Source organism: Salvelinus fontinalis, chromosome 21 (genome assembly GCF_029448725.1).
Source record: "Salvelinus fontinalis isolate EN_2023a chromosome 21, ASM2944872v1, whole genome shotgun sequence".
In the NCBI taxonomy this organism is placed as follows: Eukaryota; Metazoa; Chordata; class Actinopteri; order Salmoniformes; family Salmonidae; genus Salvelinus; species Salvelinus fontinalis.
Window position 1 is genome coordinate 46,451,703 of NC_074685.1, and position 22,954 is coordinate 46,474,656.

General features: G+C 42.6%; 1 protein-coding gene across 4 annotated transcripts in view; it reads left to right on the forward strand.

Moving 5' to 3' along the window:
- Positions 1 to 22,954, forward strand: part of ppip5k2 (diphosphoinositol pentakisphosphate kinase 2) — a 69,280-nt gene that overhangs the window by 9,412 nt on the left and 36,914 nt on the right. For all 4 annotated transcript variants that reach the window (XM_055875515.1, XM_055875517.1, XM_055875518.1 and 1 more), the window contains exons 5-17: positions 5,468 to 5,553; positions 11,324 to 11,478; positions 12,852 to 12,953; positions 13,677 to 13,838; positions 14,559 to 14,680; positions 19,337 to 19,438; positions 19,725 to 19,811; positions 19,957 to 20,032; positions 20,131 to 20,240; positions 20,331 to 20,416; positions 20,571 to 20,696; positions 21,929 to 22,050; positions 22,642 to 22,824. In XM_055875515.1, coding sequence (XP_055731490.1) covers positions 5,468 to 5,553; positions 11,324 to 11,478; positions 12,852 to 12,953; positions 13,677 to 13,838; positions 14,559 to 14,680; positions 19,337 to 19,438; positions 19,725 to 19,811; positions 19,957 to 20,032; positions 20,131 to 20,240; positions 20,331 to 20,416; positions 20,571 to 20,696; positions 21,929 to 22,050; positions 22,642 to 22,824 — 1,519 coding nt within the window. The remainder of the gene's footprint in view (positions 1 to 5,467; positions 5,554 to 11,323; positions 11,479 to 12,851; positions 12,954 to 13,676; positions 13,839 to 14,558; positions 14,681 to 19,336; positions 19,439 to 19,724; positions 19,812 to 19,956; positions 20,033 to 20,130; positions 20,241 to 20,330; positions 20,417 to 20,570; positions 20,697 to 21,928; positions 22,051 to 22,641; positions 22,825 to 22,954) is intronic.

Here is a 22,954-nt window from a genome sequence, read left to right on the forward strand (position 1 = left end):
CTATGGGAATCATGACCATATCTGGTCAACGGCATGTGTTGGACAATAGGTCCTGACATGCTGTTGCTCATTCTTCACATTATGGTTGCTAATAGTCATTGGTGGATAACTGAGCAATGCTGAAGTTTATTATCAAAGGGGGAATGATATGTTCCCCTCTGCTGATGTTTGATGCCTTGGCCTATGTCCCAATCAAGAGAATCTAGTGTTTTCATTTCTCATGAAACAAATACCACTGTTTCACTAAAGGCATATGTGTAGAACTCTTGTCAGAAGGCAGCAGTGTATGCTTCCTCAAATTAAACTTGGGTTGGGTGATTGATCATTAATTGATCAATCATGTTGAATGAAACACTAGAAAATACTCACTATAGACCATCCACAAAAATGTCCTTTGCCCGTTTCTAAACTTTTGCATTGTTCAATAATCCACTAGTCAAAAGGCATGTGTTGGACAATAGATCTTGACATGCCCATTCTTCACATTATGGTTGCTAATTAAAGGGTTCCTGAGTGGCGCAGTGGTCTAAAGCTCTGCATCTCAGTGCTAGAGGCGTCACTACAGACCCTGGTTCCATCCTGGGCTGTATCACATCCGGCTGTGATCGGGAGTCTCATAGGGCGGCTCACATTTGGCAGAGGCAGTGAAATTCCACATGACCGTTTAGTCACGGTAATTAGGATTCTCCAAGCTCTGATGCTGGTCATTGGTAGCCTACCAAACTTGCTAATAACTGCCTGGTACTCAGCACTCTCTTGTCCCTCTAGTCACTCCGACATCAATGCAAATGTAATTGAAAATCAAATAAAACACTTCATGAAAGCCCATGAGCTCATTTTGCGCAACATTTCTATAGGCTATGTAATTGCATGAGAAAACATAGTGATGGCTGCTAATAAAAAGAGGAGGATCCCATCAGCTTTCTATAGGCTAGGCCTACTATATTTCTCAACTTTCCTAATATTAAGCACATTGCTTATATTTACAACAGGAGTATAGCCTACCTGGCTGGCATGAAAATAAACCACGGGGAAAAGCATCCCCCATTCGCAATTTTTTTTTAAATGTAACCTTTATTTAACTAGTTAAGAACAAATTCGTATTTACAATGACGTCCTACCCCGGCCAAACCCGGACAACGCTGGGCCAATTGTGCGCCGCCCTATGGGACTCCCAATCACAGCCGGATGTGATGCAGCCTGGATTCGAACCACGTGCTGCAGTGACATCTCTTGCACTGGGATGCAGTGTCTTATGCATAGATTGCATATTTTTTTTCCTGCTGCCCCTGTTTCGATACAGGTGCATGATAATTGTCCATTCTAAATATAAACAAATGTCACACATATATTGTTTAGTATATATGTAAATACAAGTTTAAATCAAGAATAGTCTGATGGGTGACAATATTAGCCTATCACTTGTGAATTATATATTATCACTTGTGAATGATGCCCAACATAAGAAACAATGCCTTTTTTTGTGACTTGAGTCATAGTTGCACACCTCATGTAGCCTAGCCCATAGGCCTATATGTTTCAATAAGATTTGTATCAAAACTAAAGTGGCCCAAAAAAATAAAGCACATTACCGGTAATCCGCTTCACAAGGGTTGTAGAGCCTAACTGGCATATATAAGCAGCGCGTGAGTTTCAAGTTTGGGAAAGATAATTTTCACCATTAAAAATGTACCTTTTTATAATAAAAGCATTACTTGCATTTGCGGTCACTTTTGATAATGGTGTTTTCTGCTAATGGAACATTAGCACTTATAGCCTACTACCATGTGTGCATTGCTGTGCTTATAATGTGAAGAAATAGCCTAATAGTTTCTAACATTTTAAGCTAAACGTTCTGATCTGTTGTGTCAGCCACATTGCATAAAAAAGGTTTTTTGATGCTAGTGGTTGTATTAATTTTGGAACTATTGCATCCCACAACTGTCCCAGACTGTTTGGTATATTGAATGAATGTCTTGGAAGATAATGATTCATAACAGAAACGTGTATATATAATAGCTTATTATATATTGGGTGGTTCGAGCCCTGAATGCTGATTGGCCTAAAGCCGTGGTATATCGGTCCGTATACCATGGGTATGACAACATTCATTTTTACTGCTCTAATTACGTTGGTAACCAGTTTATAATAGCAGTAAGGCACCTCGGGGGTTTGTGGTATATGGCCAATATACCACGGCTAAGGCCTGTATCCAGGCACTCCGCGTTGCGTCTTATGTAAGAACTGCCCTTAGCCGTGGTATATTGGCCATATACCACACCCCCCGAGCCTTATTGTTACTGATACACCAAACACACCACCTCATTTCCGCGTGCGAATGTCAGTTACTAGGTAGAATGAGCTTTGATTGAAACAGCGTGTGAATGCAGGTTACTAGGTAGAATGAGCTTTAATTGAAACAGTGTATGAATGTCGGTTACTAGGTAGAAGGAGCTTTGATTGAAACAGCGTGTGAATGCAGGTTACTAGGTAGAATGAGCTTTGATTGAAACAGCGTGTGAATGTTGGTTACTAGGTAGAATGAGCTTTGATTGAAACAGCGTGTGAATGCAGGTTACTAGGTAGAATGGGTTTTGATTGAAACAGCGTGTGAATGCAGGTTACTAGGTAGAATGAGCTTTGATTGAAACAGCGTTTGAATGCAGGTTACTAGGTAGAATGGGCTTAGATTGAAACAGTGTGTGAATGCAAGTTACTAGGTAGAATGAGCTTTGATTGAAACAAAATACAGGAAAGTTATATGTAAGTATTTCACTGTAAGGCCTGTTGTATTCGGCGCATGTGACAAATACATTTTGATTTGAAAATTTGATTTATATAGTAAACACCATCTGCTCTAATTTGCTTACAAAACAGTTGCAAGAAGATCTACATGCATATTCCGGTCTAAATGCATGCATGTATGTAGGCTACGCTGGCCCATAAAACCATCCTGTTGTCCCGCATTTGGGTATTTTTAAATGTGGTCACCCTACCGGCATGAGTGAGAAAAAAGAAGCTGCTGGAAAGTAGCCTCCATCTGCTATTGTAGTGCGTAGGATAACATGTCTTTATCCCCTGCCCCTGTTCCTGCCCATTTGCTAATGGTGCACTCTAAGTCAAAACTAATTTCACATATTAGTAAAGACGAGATTCAATTGAGAGTAGTCTGATGGGTGAAAATATGATAACTTGATGAGAGAACAGTTTGTGCAGCCTGAGGCAAGGAATAGAGCTCAAGCTTTTTTCCCCATGATTTTTCTCAAATCATCAATAGCTTATAGTCGCATCATACAGACCATATATCTTTTGATTTCTAAGACATTTTAAGGTTTGTATCATTCACAACTAAAGTTAACAAATAACTCTAAATCAAATGTATTTATATAGCCCTTCTTACATCAGCTGATATATCAAAGTGCTGTACAGAAACCCAGCCTAGAACCCCAAACAGCAAGCAATGCAGGTGTAGAAGCACGGTGGCTAGGAAAAACTCCCTAGGTTTTGGCCTTTCTAGGAAGAAACCTAGAGAGGAACCAGGCTATGAGGGGTGGCCAGTCCTCTTCTGGCTGTGCCGGGTGGAGATTATAACATAACATGGCCAAGATGTTCATAAATGACCAGCATGGTCAAATAATAGTAATCGCAGCGAACAGGTCAGTGTTCCATAGCCGCAGGCAGAACAATTGAAACTGGAGCAGCAGCACGGCCAGGTGGACTGGGGACAACTAGTGATCATGCCAGGTAGTCCTGAGGCATGGTCCTAGGGCTCAGGTCCTCCGAGAGAAAGAAAGAGAGAATTAGAGAGCATACTTACATTCACACAGGACATCGGATAAGACAGGAGAAATACTCCAGATATAACAGACTGACCCTAGCCCCACTACACATAAACTACTGCAGCATAAATAGTGAAGGCTGAGACAGGAGGGGTCAGGAGACACTGTGGCCCCATCCGATGATACCCCCGGACCGGGCCAAACAGGCAGGATAGAACCCCACCCACTTTGCCAAAGCACAGCCCCCACACCACTAGAGGGATATCTTCAACCACCAACTTACCATCCTGAGACAAGGCCGAGTATAGCCCACAAAGATCTCCGCCACGGCACAACCCAAGGGGGAGTGCCAACCCGGACAGGAAGATCACGTCAGTAACTCAACCCACTCAAGTGATGCACCCCTCCTAGGGACGGCATGGAAGAGCATCAGTAAGCCAGTGACTCAGCCCCTGTAATAGGGTTAGAGGCAGAGAATCACAGAATCTAAATCTAGCATATAGGACCTGTTTCAAATGATCACTTTTACACTCAACATCAACACTTTATATGCTTGCGCACTTGCTCTGGAATGGGAAAAATATCCTTTCCATTTTATTCAAGTAAATGTAGTAATATTATTCTTAATATAAGGGCATGGGACTTATAAGTGTTTATGTTAATTAACGGTCAATTACCGTGAGACCGGCAGTCTTCTGCATGACAATAACCGGCTGACAAAGTTCAATGACCACCGCAGCCCTAATAGAGTCAAAAACATTAACATGATGAACCATATTAAGTTTGGCATTGATATTGTAAAAAAATAAGGAAATTATTAACAATTAACTTTTTTGTCTAAAATGCTTAAAATGATCATTAAAAAAACCTTATTGTGGACTAAGTCAGATTCACTCCAAATGTACTCTTTGGACTCATCACAATAGTCCCTAAAGAGTTTGAGAGAGAAAAACGTTGAGGCATTCAAAGACGGACATACTATACCATTAGATGCATATTAGCGAATACCCAGCTAAAAGCTGTGATTTATTGTTTTAATATAGTTAATACTGTGCTGATTTGGACGCACCTCATTGCTGATTGGCTGTACAATGGGCCTATCCTATATTTACGATATGATGAAACTAAACTTGACACCCACCACTTGATATAGTGTAAATGCAAAGTCAATAGATGCTAATGAAAGGCCAGTTCAATCAAGAAGCAGGGTGAAAAGGAATACTTCGGGATTTTGCCAATCTACTTCCAAAAAGTAAATCAACTCGTGGATACTATTTTTATATCTCTGTGTCCAGTATGAAAGAAGTTACAGGTAGTTTTGCGAGCCAATGCTAACTAGCGTTAGCACAATAACTGGAAGTCAGATACCCATAGACTTTCGTCATTGCGCTAACGCTAGCTAGCAATTACTCTGGCGCTAGTTAGCAACTTCCATAAAACCACATGCAGAGACAGAAAATTGTAATCCATGAGTTCATGTAACTCCGGGGAAGTGGATAAAGGGTTAAAATCCTGAAGTATCCCTTTAAAAAAGTGGTCACATTCAGAAAGACTTGAAACAGCACACAGCTGTTTAAAGGTGAAGCCTTGCTGCAGGCTAATTGACTCCACACAGCTAATGAAAAGAGTGGTTTGATCCCTGTGTTGTTGATGCTCAGTCAGCTGATCTAGCATTTCTCTTCCTCCAGGAGGGAGGTGTACCGGATCCTGAAGAACCAGGGCATCCTGCTCCCACGTTACGCCGTTCTCAACAGAGACCCTGCGAGACCAGAGGGTTAGTACCCAGTACCTTAAAGGTCAAAGCACTGTTTCTCAATCCTGGTCCTGGCAGCCCAAAGTTGTTCACATTTTTCTTTGTTTTTCCCCTAGCACTAACACACCTGATTCCAATAATCAGAGGCTTGATGATGAGTTGATTGGTTGAATTAAGTTTTTGGATGCTAAGGAAAAATCTAAAATGTGCTTTCAGACTTCAAAAGTAATCTAATGTCAAGATGAGTACTTATCATGTACAGTGGGGAGCTCAAGTATTTGATACACTGCTGATTTTGCAGGTTTTCCTACTTACAAAGCATGTGGAGGTCTGTCATTTTTATCATAGGTACACTTCAACTGTGAGAGACGGAATCTAAAACAAAAATCCAGAAAATCACATTGTATGATTTCTAAGTAATTCATTTGCATTTTATTGCATGACATAAGTATTTGATACATCAGAAAAGCAGAACTTAATATTTGGTACAGAAACCTTTGTTTGCAATTACAGAGATCATACGTTTCCTGTAGTTCTTGACCAGGTTTGCACACACTGCAGCAGGGATTTTGGCCCACTCCTCCATACAGACCTTCTCCAGATCCTTCAGGTTTCAGGGCTGTCGCTGGGCAATACGGACTTTCAGCTCCCTCCAAAGATTTTCTATTGGGTTCAGGTCTGGAGACTGGCTAGGCCACTCCAGGACCTTGAGATGCTTCTTACGGAGCCACTCCTTAGTTGGCCTGGCTGTGTGTTTCGGGTCGTTGTCATGCTGGAAGACCCAACCACGACCCATCTTGATTGCTCTTACTGAGGGAAGGAGGTTGTTGGCCAAGATCTCGTGATACATGGCCCCATCCATCCTCCCCTTAATATGGTGCAGTCATCCTGTCCCCTTTGCAGAAAAGCATCCCCAAAGAATGATGTTTCCACCTCCATGCTTCACGGTTGGGATGGTGTTCTACTCATCCTTCTTCTTCCTCCAAACACAGTGAGTGGAGTTTAGACCAAAAAGCTCTATTTTTGTCTCATCAGACCACACAACCTTCTCCCATTCCTCCTCTGGATCATCCAGATAGTCATTGGCAAACTTCAGACTGGCCTGGACATGCGCTGGCTTGAGCAGGGGGACCTTGCGTGCGCTGCAGGATTTTAATCCATGACGGCGTAGTGTGTTACTAATGGTTTTCTTTGAGACTGTGGTCCCAGCTCTCTTCGGGTCATTGTCCAGGTCCTGCCGTGTAGTTCTGGGCTGATCCCTCACCTTCCTCATGATCATTGATGCCCCACGAGGTGAGATCTTGCATGGAGCCCCAGACCGAGGGTGATTGACCGTCATCTTGAACTTCTTCCATTTTCTAATAATTGTGCCAACAGTTGTTGCCTTCTCACCAAGCTGCTTGCCTATTGTCCTGTAGCCCATCCCAGCCTTGTGCAGGTCTACAATTTTATCCCTGATGTCCTTACACAGCTCTCTGGTCTTGGCCATTGTGGAGAGGTTGGAGTCTGTTTGATTGAGTGTGTGGACAGGTGTCTTTTATACAGGTAACGAGTTCAAAAAGGTGCAGTTAATACAGGTAATGAAAAAACTAACAGGTCTGTGAGAGCCGGAATTGTTACTGGTTGGTAGGTGATCAAATACTTATGTCATGCAATAAAATGCAAATGAATTACTTAAAAAATCATACAATGTGATTTTCTGGATTTTTGTTTTAGATTCCGTCTCTCACAGTTGAAGTGATAAAAATTACAGACCTCTACATGCTTTACATGCAAAATCGGCAGTGTATCAAATACTTGTTCTCCCCACTGTATATAGATCCAGCTATGCCTCAAACCCAAAGATTAATGGAAAAGATGAGCACAGCTAATCTTTAAATCAAATGGTGCTTCTCTTTTCCATTCATCTTGGTATTGTGGCATATAGCTGGATCTACAAAAGGGATGGCCTGTAATGTGGACTTACCTCAACAGAAGAACAGGCTTGAGGTTTGCAAACATCAGACAAGCTTTGAAGTGTAATGTCCCTTTAAGTTTATTCATAGAATATGGGGCACGTTCTCAAATACACCTCTGTATACCTTAATGATGGTGACAAAAAAGTGTTTCAGTATAGGATTATAACATTATGAATCACTGTCAGATCAGTGTTTAGGCCATTGTGTTATTCTCCATTTGATTTCTGCCCAGCACCTCACGTTAGACTGTAAACATCCTGTTGCACTGCTTGGTCTGTGCCAGAGTTCTTTTGTTGTAGTTTATTCTTATGATAATCCAAACAGAAATTGTGTCCAAAGATTTACTCACGAACCACGTTTCCATCCACAGTTGTTATGCAAGTAAAGTTCAACCGTGTGGAAAGGAAACTATGACAGCTGTGATTAGAAAAAGGATGTTTCGGCACAATTCTATAAATGACAACAGATAAGTTGTTTGTTCAAAATGGTTGGATCTTTTTGTGTCTGTAAATTGAATTATGTGAGAAATGGTGGCGGAAATGCCTTTATGCGCAAATATTGATAAAATAACCACTTATCCATAATAATCTCATCATTTAGACTAGCCTACCCACACATCCTACCGCACTATATCGGCAAGCTGTTGGCTCGAGTGCCAAGACAGGGCGGGAGCGCCTTTGCTATTCAACGCAACAGTTTTTTGTGACAAAACTATCAGTAGAGTTGAAAATGTGATGAAAACACATTGACCTATAGATTTTTTATTCTGTATGTTAAAAGTTAAGCGAAAAGGTCAATTTTCTGTGCACTACTTTCATCACGCACTAATTTCTATCCTCAACGAGTCCGTTTGGTGGAAACACCTCTGGTGGGGAAATGTGCATATTGTCTTTATGTAGAATTTAGAATATTTGCATGAAAACCTAGCCAGTGATGTTATTTGTCTAGTCCAATATGTCCCCTTTTTTTCTCCATGTCTACTGGCATCATTTTGACAGAGCTCAATATACAAACTAATTTTTTACATTTTCAAATCTGTTGTATCTGGAATGGAATCAATCAGGACTGCTTAAATTTCTCTCTCGTCCTTTAGATTGCTGCAAACATAAGATTACTGGCATGTAGAAAGGTTACAGGGATACAACTCTTTTACATTTCAGTCTTAAAATGGCAACTAGCCATGACTGTGAAACAGATGGGGAAACAATACTGTTTTAGCAGAAACAATCCTGTTATAAAGGACAATGCAGCCATTTGGCATCTGAAATGAACCCCCACCATCATGTTCAAATCCAATAGGAATATGAGCTACGGCTGGGTAGACCTGTTCACACCACATCTGTTGCTGTTGGCAATTAAAGGCCTATTCACCTACGGCTTAAATTTAGCTCATTCCTTTGATGGTAGAGCCTTTCCCAAGTGTACGTCATCAACACTTCTCTGAGATGAATTTAGATCAGACCATTGATCATTCAGGATGCCTCATTGTCTAGATTTGATGCCTCATTGTTGTTTGAATGGCAACCACACAATGTTTGAATGGGCACCAGGTCTAATCAAGTCCTGGTACACAGGGTTGTGTTCATTAAAATGAAAATGTTCAGATAGGCCTATAGGCTCAGCTGTGTAATGTAGCTGCAGTGAACCGTGTGTGTTAGCAGCTGTCTCGTTCCCATCCACCCCCTGCTCTGAGGAGTAAAACTGGAGCACCACTAGGCCTGGGAGACCTGCTTCCTGTCTCAGTCCTGTCTCAGCACTGCTTAGTGATTATACACCCACTCACGCTGGTGTTTCGATCTCTCTCTGCCACGTTCCCTCTCTCCCACTTGCTCTCCCGCTCTCGCTCTCTCACACTCGCTCTTGCTCTCCCTTTTCCAGGATTATGTACTGAAGACTAGTCCTTCTGTCTCCTCTGTCTTTCTCGCTCTCCTATATTTCCCTGTTTTTCTCTACTGCTTCTCTAGTATGGGTGGCCAATTTAAGGAGTCCATCTGTTGACATGACAGCTGTCTGCTTTGACCTCTCTGACTCTTGGCTTCCATTGTGATAAATGGGATATACTGTGGTGTTTATTTTCCTTTCTATGGAATGGAATCTCTACTACAATTCCATGTTTCATCTCTGCGTTCATATTTATTGAAATAAACTGTGTAGGATTCCATGTATTTACCAGAGGATATTGAGAAGGCCTATTTAGAACGGCCAATGGGCATTCGTCAAGTGAACTTAAACACCCCGCCCATTGTATCAGAACACTAAGGGGACTTTTCAGACCAGCATCCTGTTAATAGGCCTATTAGCCTAATACGAAACCTTACCATAACCTCAACCAATTCGTAAATTAAATATCAGATTGCAAGTCTGCCACGTCCACTTAGTTTTTCCCGTTGGAACAGGCCTTTTCAGGCACGCAGCAGTAAAGTGGCTGTGAGTGACGACTGCTGTGGAATCTAGCAGATAAGCCTCTGTGCAAACGGAGAAACCTTCCCTCCCAAAGTCGGGTTGTGTCCTAGCCAGTGGGGTCACAGGTACTTTACTCATACATAGTCACTGCCATGGAGGATTTTATTAGGTTTATAGGTGAGAAACCATCTGGCCCCATTTTAATTTAGCAGTTTAGTGACTGCTGTTTTTGGGGGGTTTTCAGTGAGGCACATGCAGATGGGCAACACTATGCTTTAGCCAATGTATTTAAAGCCGCTATGCTGCATCAGTTGGGCAACAGGTTATAATGCTTTTAAAGGGAGCATTATATTTCAGATGGTTGACAACATAATTTAATTTTCATTCATTTTAAAGCAGAATGTCCTTTTTAAAAAGTCACCAGAAGTGACCTTCTCAGTCCCCCCCCCCCCCCCCCCCCAACAAACACGCTTACTTTGCCTCCGCTGCTAAACTAAAATCCTAATAGAAACACTGTCCTGGCATAAGAAGATTAGAGTTTCCCTTTTCTGTTGGATAAAGCCGGATTATATAGGGAGAAAATCATCAATGTATGAAATTCTGCCGCACCGCAAGATGCGTATGAAGATGCCTATGCACTGTCAGGATATCCAAGAAAACTTCTGTTTTTGTCCATTTTCTATCTGTTTCTCTCATCTCCGTTACTACGGTGTCTGCATCGCAGAATAGTGGTTACCATAGCCTGTTTTACCACCTGCCATTCAAATAACAATTGCATCATTCATCCACTCTCCGCTCAAATCGGGTGAAAGAATCCGTCTAAAATACTCTCATTGTCAGGGGTTATCAACCATTGTTTTAGATATTTACCGGATGTGCAGAATTTCTCGTCTCTTTCTGCTCTCTTCTGCTCTCTTTATTGTAATTCAATTTTTTTTAGATGGATTCTATTAAGTGATTTCAACAGAGAGTGGATGACAATGATACAATTGTTATTTGAATGACAGGTTGTAAAATTCTAATCAAATGTTATTGGTCACATGCGCCGAATACAGTGAAATGCTTACTTACAAGCGCCCTAAACCAACAATGCAGTTAAAAAATATAAATACCTAAAAAATAAAAAATAAATAAGAAGAAATAAAAGTAACAAATAATTAAAGAGCAGCCGTAAAAGAGGCTATGATAACAACTCTTCTGTGAAGCAGACATCATAGTACAGTGTTTCTAACAGTACAAACAGATCTGGGACCAGGCTACAGAATTGGTTGGTTTTGTGCTGGACTATTAAATGGCTGCACAGGGTATATCTCTTTGACCAGGGTTAGTGACCACTGTTGTATGTAAAGAGTTGCTGCTAAGGGGTCTGAATGAAGATCAAGGCCTGCTCATCCCATAGATAACCAGTTGTATGTGCCGTCTCTGTCCAGAGTGTAACCTGGTGGAGGGGGAGGACCACGTGGAGGTGAACGGTGAAGTGTTCCAGAAGCCCTTTGTGGAGAAGCCTGTGAGCGCCGAGGACCACAATGTCTACATCTATTACCCCACGTCGGCCGGAGGGGGCAGCCAGAGGCTCTTCCGCAAGGTTAGGATGCACACAAAAGGTCATGACATCCATCCATACACTAATAGGCCCTATATATATATCTCACACACACACTATAAGTATGTGGACACCTCTTCAAATTAGTTGATTCGGCTATTTCAGCCACACCCGTTGCTGACAGGTGTATGAAATCGAGCACACAGTCATGCAATCTCCATAGACAAACATTGGCAGTAAAATTGCCTTACTGAAGAGCTCAGTGACTTTGAATGAGGCACAGTCAAAGGATGCCACCTTTCCAACAAGTCAGTTCATCAAATGTCTGCCCTGCTAGTGCTGCCCCAGTCAACTAAGTGCTGCTATTGTGAAGTGAAAACGTCTAGGAGCAACAATGGCTCAGTCGCGAAGTGATAGGCCACACACGCTTACAGAACGGGACCGAGTACTGAAGAATATATATTTTTTAAATCGTCTGTCTGTTGAATCAGTCAAGCAAGTCCCCACAGCAATGTTCAGACATCTAGTGGAAAGCCTTCCCAGAAGAGTGGAGGCTGTTATAGCAGCAAAGGGGGGACCAACTCCATATTAATGCCCATGATTTTGGAATGAGATGTTCGATGAGCAGGTGTCCACATACTCTTGGTCACGTAATACACACACACACATACACTCAACTAGCTGTCAACATTCCTAACTAAGGCCATAACTCAGTGCTCTAGCAACATCTCTGCAGTGTTAACAAGCCCCTAATACCATGTAATACTATCTAGAACCTGTTAGAACCTGTACAAGCCACTAATACCATGCAAGGCTAGCTAGAGCCTCTAATACAATGCAAGGCTAGATAGATCCTCTAACACCATGCAAGGCTAGCTAGATCCTCTAACACCATGCAAGGCTAGCTAGATCCTCTAACACCATGCAAGGCTAGCTAGATCCTCTAACACCATGCAAGGCTAGCTAGATCCTCTAACACCATGCAAGGCTAGCTAGAGCCTCTAACACCATGCAAGGCTAGCTAGAGCCTCTAACACCATGCAAGGCTAGCTAGAGCCTCTAACACCATGCAAGGCTAGCTAGAGCCTCTAACACCATGCAAGGCTAGCTAGAGCCTCTAACACCATGCAAGGCTAGCTAGAGCCTCTAACACCATGCAAGGCTAGCTAGAGCCTCTATCACCATGCAAGGCTAGCTAGAGCCTCTAATACCATGCAAGGCTAGCTAGAGCCTCTAATACCATGCAAGGCTAGCTAGAGCCTCTAATACCATGCAAGGCTAGCTAGAGCCTCTAATACCATGCAAGGCTAGCTAGAGCCTCTAATACCATGCAAGGCTAGCTGCAGACTGTATAAGCCACGGTACAGCATTCATGGCTTTCCATGTCATTTCTCTCCACCCGATCTTCCCTCTAGATTGGAAGCAGAAGTAGTGTTTATTCGCCCGAGAGCAATGTGCGAAAAACTGGATCCTACATTTATGAAGAGTTCATGCCAACGGATGGAACTGATGTGAAGGTACGTCCCATTAGCCAACAGCCGTTTGTGTTAAGCAAGTGTTAAACATGTTTACTTCAGTGTTTTCCATTCTGTCTAAAAAGTATGGAATCCTCAGGGGTGAATTTAGAGTCAATATTTGCCTTTAAAGAACAACATAATAGGATTTATGTGTTATGCCTCGTGGAAGACTGTCTCGGTTTCAAAGATGAGAGGAGAGTGACTGTGCAAGTCTAGACTGCGGAGTCTGCCGAAATAGGAGAGCTCCAACCCAGCAGTATATATATCATTCTGCTTATCTCATGGGCTCAGCTGAAAAGGGATCTAGCTAAAACCGCATATTATGTCTACGTTCTAAAAGGGCCCATAGGGTACCACTTGGGACAAGCTATATTTACTATCTGGGACCAGCTGAAATAGGGCAGCTAAAAATGCTCATTATATTTACTTTGCAGGATCAGGCACCAGCTTTTAGTTACACAGCTGATAAAAGGCGAGGACAGTGAGGCCACTAGATTCACTATTTCAGTGTGTATGTCCATGGTCTTTGCTTTGAGCACCACAGTCAGGCTGTTTCCCGAATTGCACCCTATTCAGTGCACTACTTTTGACCAGAGCCCCTACTCTCAGAGAACAATGGAAGTGGAATAGAATTATACTTTTTTTAATGCTGGATAGGTAACCATAATTTTGTGGGTGTGTGTGGGGGGCGGTGTCTGTGTGTGGGGTGGGCTTGGTCCTTAGGTGTACACAGTGGGGCCGGACTATGCCCACGCGGAGGCCAGGAAGTCCCCGGCCCTGGACGGCAAGGTGGAGCGAGACAGTGAAGGCAAGGAGGTGCGCTACCCTGTCATCCTAAATGCCCGCGAGAAGCTCATCGCCTGGAAGGTCTGTCTGGCCTTCAAGGTAACCAGGGACAACATGCTAGCAACCGGTAACCAGGGACAACACACTAGCAACCGGTAACCAATGACAACACACTAGCAACCGGTAATCGGGGACAACACGCTAGCAACCATGACCTTAAGCTAGGCCAAGACTGTGGGTGTGTCCCAAATGGCACCTTATACCCTACATAGTGCACTACTTTGGATTAGAGGGTCAGTGCTCTGGTACAAAGTGGTGTACTGTGTAAGGAATAAGGTACCATTTAGAACAAAGCCAGGGACTTGACTCATTATCCCTAGTCTGATTTGATTAAGTTGGACAGCCCTGTGGAATGGACCGAGCAAAGGTGGTGGGGGTTGTCTAAAGAGAGACAAGTGGCCTAAATGCTAGGAAACACAAAGTAGAAGTGCCCTAAGTATCCAAGTTCTCTTGATACTAAATAGAACGTAGTGCCCAAATTGTAACACATTATCAGAAATATCAAAGTATATCAAGACATTACGTCTGTTTTCAATTATGGCCCAATAATGTGCATTCCATCTGATTAATCAAATAATGTATTTTAATATTTTTTGATACTGTGTACAATAAACTGCTTTCAATGACGATAGGTTTCAGTTCCCGTATCTGCCTTACCAGTGAACCATAAAGGCATGCTTGCAACTTTAGATAGTGAGGTTTAAATGTCAGATCTCGGAAGCTCGGATTCTCATTTTCACTTCTCCTTTCTCTTGACAGCAAACTGTCTGTGGTTTCGACTTGCTACGTGCCAACGGCCAGTCGTACGTGTGCGATGTCAACGGCTTCAGCTTCGTGAAGAACTCCATGAAGTATTATGACGACTGTGCAAAAATACTGGGGTCAGAATCCACATTTTGGAGAAAGAAAATGACAAATTATCATTGCTAAAATGTATCATTTTACAGTTTGCAAATGATCATTTTGAAATGTGGTAAATAATTGGTTATGGGTATTCCTAAATGAATGAAATAGGTTATGTAATACTTTAGATGGAAAACGCTTCATATGTCATATGTTGCCTTATAAAAACACTGAAGTTTTTTTTTAATGTTATTTTATATGTACAGTTGAAGTCGGATGTTTACATACACCTTAGCCAAATACATTTAAAGTCAGTTTTTCACAATTCCTGACATTTAATCGTAGTAAAAATTCCCCGTTTTAGGTCAGTTAGGATCACTACTTTATTTTAAGAATGTGAAATGTCAGAATAATAGTAGAGAGAATTATTTCTTTCAGCTTTTATTTCTTTCATCACATTCCCAGTGGGTCAGAATTTTACAGTATTTGGTAGCATTGCCTTTAATAATTGTTTCACTTTGGTCAAATGTTTCGGGTCAAATGTTTTGGGTAGCCTTCCACAAGCTTCCCACAATAAGTTGGGTGAATTTTGGCCCATTCCTCCTGACAGAGCTGGTGTAACTGAGTCAGGTTTGTAGGCCTCCTTGCTCGCACACGCTTTTTTAGTTCTGCCCACAAATGTTCTATAATTTGAGGTCAGGGCTTTGTGATGGCCACTCCAATACCTTGACTTTGTTGTCCTTAAGCCATTTTGCCACAACTTTGGAAGTGTGCTTGGGGTCATTGTCCATTTGGAAGACCCATTTGCGACCAAGCTTTAACTTCCTGACTCATGTCTTGAGATGTTGCTTCAATATATCCACATAATTGTCCTCCCTCATGATGCCATCTATTTTGTGAAGTGCACCAGTCCCTCCTGCAGCAAAGCACCCCCACAACATGATGCTGCCACCCCTGTGCTTCACGGTTGGGATGGTGTCCTTCGACTTGCAAGCCTCCCCTTTTTCCTCCAAACATAACTATGGTCATTATGGCCAAACAGTTATATTTTTGTTTTGTCAGACCAGAGGACATTTGTCCAAAAAGTACGATGTTTTTCCCCATGTACAGTTGCAAACCGTAGTCTGGCTTTTTTATGGCGGTTTTGGAGCAGTGGCTTCTTCCTTGCTGAGAGCCCTTTCAGGTTGTGTCGATATAGGACTCGTTTTACTGTGGATATAGATACTTTTGCACCTGTTTCCTCCAATCAATCTGGGATTGATTTGCACTTTCGCACCAGAGAACATTAATCTCTAGGAGACAGAACGTGTCTCCTCAGAAGCTTCTAAAGCCATGACATAATTTCTTTTAATATTCCAAGCTGTTTAAAGGCACAGTCAACTTAGTGTATGTAAACTTCTGACCCACTGGAATTGTGATACATTGAATTATAAGTGAAACAATCTGTCTGTAAATAATTGTTGGGAAAATGACTTGTGTCATTCACAAAGTAGACGCCCTAACCGACTTGCCAAAACTATAGTTTGGTTACACAGAAATTTGGGGAGTGGTTGAAAAATGAGTTTTCATGACTCCAACCTCAGTGTATATAAACTTCAGACTTCAACTGTTGTGTGTGTGTGTGTGTATATATATATATATTGCCTAGTTATATACTTTCCTAGTTAAACAAAGTGTATATATATATATATATATATATATATATATATATATATATATACATATACTTTGTTTACCTAGGCAAGTCAGATAAGAACAAATTCTTATTTACAATGACGGCCTAGGAACAGTGGGTTAACTGCCTTGTTTAGGGGCAGAACAACAGATTTTTACCTTGTCAGCTCGGGGATTCGATCTAGCAACCTTTCGGTTACTGTCCCAAACCTCTAACCACAAGGCTACCTGGACCGAACCGTTGGCTGTGAGATGCATTCAATAGTTTGTGGTGTCATTGTTTTTATATTATCACCAGTGTCATTGTTTTTATATTTATTTATTTATTTCACCTTTATTTAACCAGGTAGGCTAGTTGAAGAACAAGTTCTCATTTACAACTGAGACCTGGCCAAGATAAAGCAAAGCATTGCGACACAAACAACAACACAGAGTTACTCATGGAATAAACAAACATACAGTCAATAATACAATAGAAAAAGTCTATATACAGTGTGTGCAAATGAGGTAGGATAAGGGAGGTAAGGCAATATATAGGCCATTGTGGCGAAATAATTACAATATAACAATTAAACACTGGAGTGATAGATGAGTGCTTCTATTGCTTTATAGACAGGATGGAGTTAGAGTATTATGAAACTATGTAAGGAGAGATACAGTATATCACACACCCTTGTGCTTTATTATACAACAGGATGTAACGATTCCCATCGGTTCCCAATTTCAAATGTTTCCGGGGACCCCAAACCGAACCAAATGTAGCATGCATCGGTCAGAAAATCAAACGTTAATCAAACGTTACGAATCGCCGGTTTAATTATAAATATGTTTTGCTCATATTACTTTCTTTCTACTGAAATTACCTAATCTTTTGTAACAACTGATACACATCAGTGTCGAACTAAGCATGTAACTGTGTTGACAGTCATTGATCTACAAGTCATTTTGTGTGCTGAACCCCAGGTAATATCAGTAGCCTAGTCAAACTGCTGCACTGTGCCCAGCTTCGTGCTGACCAGCCTGAGGTAATATCAGTAGCCTAGTCAAACTGCTGCACTGTGCCCAGCTTCGTGCTGACCAGACTGAGGTAATATCAGTAGCCTAGTCAAACTGCTGCACTGTGCCCAGCTTCGTGCTGACCAGCCTGAGGTAATATCAGTAGCCTAGTCAAACTGCTGCACTGTGCCCAGCTTCGTGCTGACCAGACTGAGGTAATATCAGTAGCCTAGTCAAACTGCTGCACTGTGCCCAGCTTCGCATGCTGACCAGACTGAGGTAATATCAGTAGCCTAGTCAAACAGCTGCACTGTGCCCAGCTTCGTGTGCTGACCAGCCTGAGGTAATATCAGTAGCCTAGTCAAACTGCTGCACTGTGCCCAGCTTCGTGCTGACCAGCCTGAGGTAATATCAGTAGCCTAGTCAAACTGCTGCACTGTTCCCAGCTTCGTGCTGACCAGACTGAGGTAATATCAGTAGCCTAGTCAAACTGCTGCACTGTGCCCAGCTTCGTGCTGACCAGCCTGAGGTAATATCAGTAGCCTAGTCAAACTGCTGCACTGTGCCCAGCTTCGTGCTGACCAGACTGAGGTAATATCAGGAGCCTAGTCAAACTGCTGCACTGTGCCCAGCTTCGTGCTGACCAGCCTGAGGTAATATCAGGAGCCTAGTCAAACTGCTGCACTGTGCCCAGCTTCGTGCTGACGAGACTGAGGTAATATCAGTAGCCTAGTCAAACTGCTGCACTATGCCCAGCTTCGCGTGCTGACCAGACTGAGGTAATATCAGTAGCCTAGTCAAACTGCTGCACTGTGCCCAGCTTCGTGCTGACCAGACTGAGGTAATATCAGTAGCCTAGTCAAACAGCTGCACTGTGCCCAGCTTCGTGTGCTGACCAGCCTGAGGTAATATCAGTAGCCTAGTCAAAATGCTGCACTGTGCCCAGCTTTGTGCTGACCAGCCTGAGGTAATATCAGTAGCCTAGTCAAACTGCTGCACTGTGCCCAGCTTCGTGCTGACCAGCCTGAGGTAATATCAGTAGCCTAGTCAAACTGCTGCACTGTGCCCAGCTTCGTGCTGACAAGCCTGAGGTAATATCAGTAGCCTAGTCAAACTGCTGCACTGTGCCCAGCTTCGTGCTGACCAGCCTGAGGTAATATCAGTAGCCTAGTCAAACTGCTGCACTGTCCCCAGCTTCGCATGCTGACCAGCCTGAGGTAATATCAGTAGCCTAGTCAAACTGCTGCACTGTTCCCAGCTTCGTGCTGAGCAGCAGCCTGTTCTGATCTTGAACCTCTGCACAGCACCTTCAGCTTTCAAATGCTAAAATGGCTTGTGGGATATTAGGCTTTATTAGTTGAGTGACAACCTATGTAATTTGCTATAGGTTATTGTTATCTATGTGCTGTTAAATTGGTTTACCATAAAAGTACATTACCGGAGACCATTCATCTGGCTATTTCTGCTGAACGGGCTTACAGTAGATTTCATTTAGATTCTTCATGTTCACCATCGGCAATAGTTTTGGTAGTTTTATTTTAAACAATCAGTGTATATAGTTATCTTTTGAAATGATAAACTTTACACTATATATCATCACAATAACTGCATGGGCATATCAGGAGGAGAAAATAAGCTATTTAAAAACTTCCAAACAGTCAATCATTCCATTTTGCAGAATTTAATTTAGAATGGAATAGGAATGTGTTTATGCAACAAATGTTAGTGTATCGATTCGTTCTCTAAACAAACCGGACCCCCCCCCCCCCCCCTGAATCGTTTAAAACTAAAACGTATCAATCGTATCGGAGCCCATTCATCTGGATCCATGTACATATTGAATCGTCTAGAAAGGGAAAGATGCACATCGCTATTATACAGATTCATAATGCTTGTTTTTAAGATGAATATATGTATTAGGCAATGTAGCAGTAATAAAAGCCAATACATCACGTAATAAGAATGATCTTCAAGTAGTTACCAACGTTTCTTTGTCCCTGAACATCATCTGTCCTCTCCTGTAGAAATATCATCATGAGAGAGCTGGCTCCCCAGTTTTCTATCCCGTGGTCCATTCCTCTGGAAGCTGAAGATATCCCCATTGTCCCCACCACCTCTGGAACCATGTGCGTAATTACACACATTTTGATGATGCGTTCGTAGTGAATATAGCTGTTTAGCCATAGCAAATGTAGCTTTAAATTGGTGCACTTTTAGGCCCCAACTTGACTTTCATGTGCATATCTCAAATGTTCCTGCATATCCTCCATTGACATAATTGTATACAATTAAATCAAGCAAAAAAGATAAGCGTACATCTCCAATAGGATTTAGCCAGCAATGAATAGAAAATGGCTAAACTCCACTCACATGGTAAGTTGATATTTTTAACTGTTGCTACTCTTACCTCAGGATGGAGCTACGGTGTGTTATCGCTGTGATTCGTCATGGCGACAGAACTCCCAAACAGAAAATGAAAATGGAGGTTCGGCACCAGAGGTACATGACACACTTGAACAACTGAAAACTTCCGAACAGTCAATGTACAGGGCTACTGTCACACTACAGTACTGTTAACATGGTGATTCAGTATTGGTGAATGTGTTCACCACTCGCCTCTTTATTTGTAATTATTTTCTTTTAGGTTTTTTGATCTATTTGAAAAATGTGGCGGGTATAAAAACAAAAAACTAAAGTTGAAAAAGCCAAAGCAATTACAGGTAAACAAAACCTATTTGTATTCTTTGCACGTTGTAGCTTCATCACATGTTGTACAGTACAACTTACCTGGATCTCATTTGTTTATTTCCAAATCCAGGAAGTGTTAGATATCGCAAGACAACTCCTAGTCGAAATCGGACAGAACAACGATTCCGAAATCGAAGAATCCAAAGCAAAACTTGAACAACTGAAAACAGTCCTTGAAATGTATGTGTTACTGCACATTCCCAGATGATTCTAACGATTGAATATTTGATTTAACAAACTGCTCTTACAACAAAATGTGTTTTGCTTTAGGTATGGCCATTTCTCTGGCATCAATCGCAAGGTTCAGATGACGTACCTTCCACATGGGTGCCCCAAAACATCCAGTGAGGAGGAAGGTAGGATTTGTTCTGTCTTGTGGACTTTATATAAAATTTCTCTAGTTTGTGAACTGATTGTATGTGTTTGTGTGTGTGTCTGTGTGGTTCTCTGTGACTTACTGACTCATTATATGTGTTTCTTTGTGTTGTCTGTGCTTGCTGTGCCCTTTAGATGTGCGTAGGGATGACCCCTCTCTGCTGCTGGTGTTGAAGTGGGGCGGGGAGCTGACCCCGGCAGGCAGGGTACAGGCTGAGGAGCTGGGGAGGGCCTTCCGCTGCATGTACCCTGGAGGACAAGGTAACAACCTGTATCCTCCACTCCCTCTTTATAGACGAGGTAACGACCTGTATCCTCCACTCCCTCTTTATAGACGAGGTAACGACCTGTATCCTCCACTCCCTCTTTATAGACGAGGTAACGACCTCGATCCTCCACTCCCTCTTTATAGACGAGGTAACGACCTCGATCCTCCACTCCCTCTTTATAGACGAGGTAACGACCTCGATCCTCCACTCCCTCTTTATAGACGAGGTAACGACCTCGATCCTCCACTCCCTCTTTATAGACGAGGTAACGACCTGTATCCTCCACTCCCTCTTTATAGACGAGGTAACGACCTGTATCCTCCACTCCCTCTTTATAGACGAGGTAACGACCTGTATCCTCCACTCCCTCTTTATAGACGAGGTAACGACCTCGATCCTCCACTCCCTCTTTATAGACGAGGTAACGACCTCGATCCTCCACTCCCTCTTCATAGATAAGGTAACGACCTGTATCCTCCACTCCCTCTTTATAGACGAGGTAACGACCTGTATCCTCCACTCCCTCTTTATAGACGAGGTAACGACCTGTATCCTCCCTCCCTCTTTATAGACGAGGTAACGACCTCGATCCTCCACTCCCTCTTTATAGACGAGGTAACGACCTCGATCCTCCACTCCCTCTTTATAGACGAGGTAACGACCTCGATCCTCCACTCCCTCTTTATAGACGAGGTAACGACCTCGATCCTCCACTCCCTCTTTATAGACGAGGTAACGACCTGTATCCTCCACTCCCTCTTTATAGACGAGGTAACGACCTGTATCCTCCACTCCCTCTTTATAGACGAGGTAACGACCTGTATCCTCCACTCCCTCTTTATAGACGAGGTAATGACCTCGATCCTCCACTCCCTCTTTATAGACGAGGTAATGACCTCTATCCTCCACTCCCTCTTTATAGACGAGGTAACGACCTCGATCCTCCACTCCCTCTTTATAGACGAGGTAACGACCTCGATCCTCCACTCAGTCTTTTAAAGCGGCAATCAGCAGTTGAAACAATAACAAATCTTTTTCCCTGATACCCCAAATGACCCCAATCCTGACTTACAATCGATTTGTTAACCTAGATAAATACAATCCACTTCAATACCCATCTCATGTTCCATATTTAGGTTGTGATGGGAACCACCTTAATGTTAAATTAGTGGACGTCCTCACAGACTCTCACTGATGTGTAAAAGCTGATTTGGTATTTTCCAGGCGACTACGCAGGGTTCCCAGGGTGTGGCCTGCTGCGCCTCCACAGCACCTACAGACACGACCTGAAGATCTACGCCTCCGACGAGGGACGCGTTCAGATGACCGCCGCTGCCTTCGCTAAGGTCTGTCTGACAGTACAGGTTTTTAAAGAGACATTTCACTCCAAAATGAACATTTGTCGGATGTTTTTAACCCCCCCCCCCCCCCCTCCACAAAAGAATTTGTGTGAAGATAAATCCATGTCCCATGCCATTGGTTGAGACGATCCAGCTATTTGCCTCTTCCCAAATAAATGGAAAATACCATCTCACAATAACATCTGGAAATTGAATGGCGCTTACGCCTCAATCCAAAAAGAAATGGAAAAAAGGTATCTCGATCTACTCAACAGATCTGAAATGTGGATTTATCTCAATATTAGTCTACTTTTGACATCTAAATAGAAACATCTGACACACTTTCTTTTTGGAGTGAAATGTACTTTTAAGAATGTTGTCTTGTTAGTCAGTCAAGTTATAATACATAGCCTAGTGGTTAAGAGCATTGGGCCAGTAACTAAAAGGTTGCTGGTTTGAATCCCAGAGCAGGCTATGTGAAACTGTCGTTGTGCCCTTGAGCAAGGCACTTTACCCTAATTGCTTCTGTAAGTCGCTCTGGATAAGAGCATCTGCTGAATGACTAAAATGTAAATATATCTGGTGGCATCCATTCAGGGACTGCTGGCGCTGGAGGGCGAGCTGACGCCAATCCTGGTTCAGATGGTGAAGAGTGCCAACATGAACGGGCTGCTGGACAGCGACAGCGACTCTCTCAGCAGCTGCCAGCAGCGCGTCAAGGCCCGTCTCCACGAGATCCTGCAGAGAGATAGGGACTTCACTGCCGAAGATTACGAGAAGGTTGGGACTAAAAAATGCAGTCTTAAGTTCTGTCCTGTCCGATCCATTTTGTCTGACAGTTGTGGCTCGTACGGGCTGTGGAGAAAGCCACTCGGAGATAAAATATACATTGGCGTTTGATCATTATAAG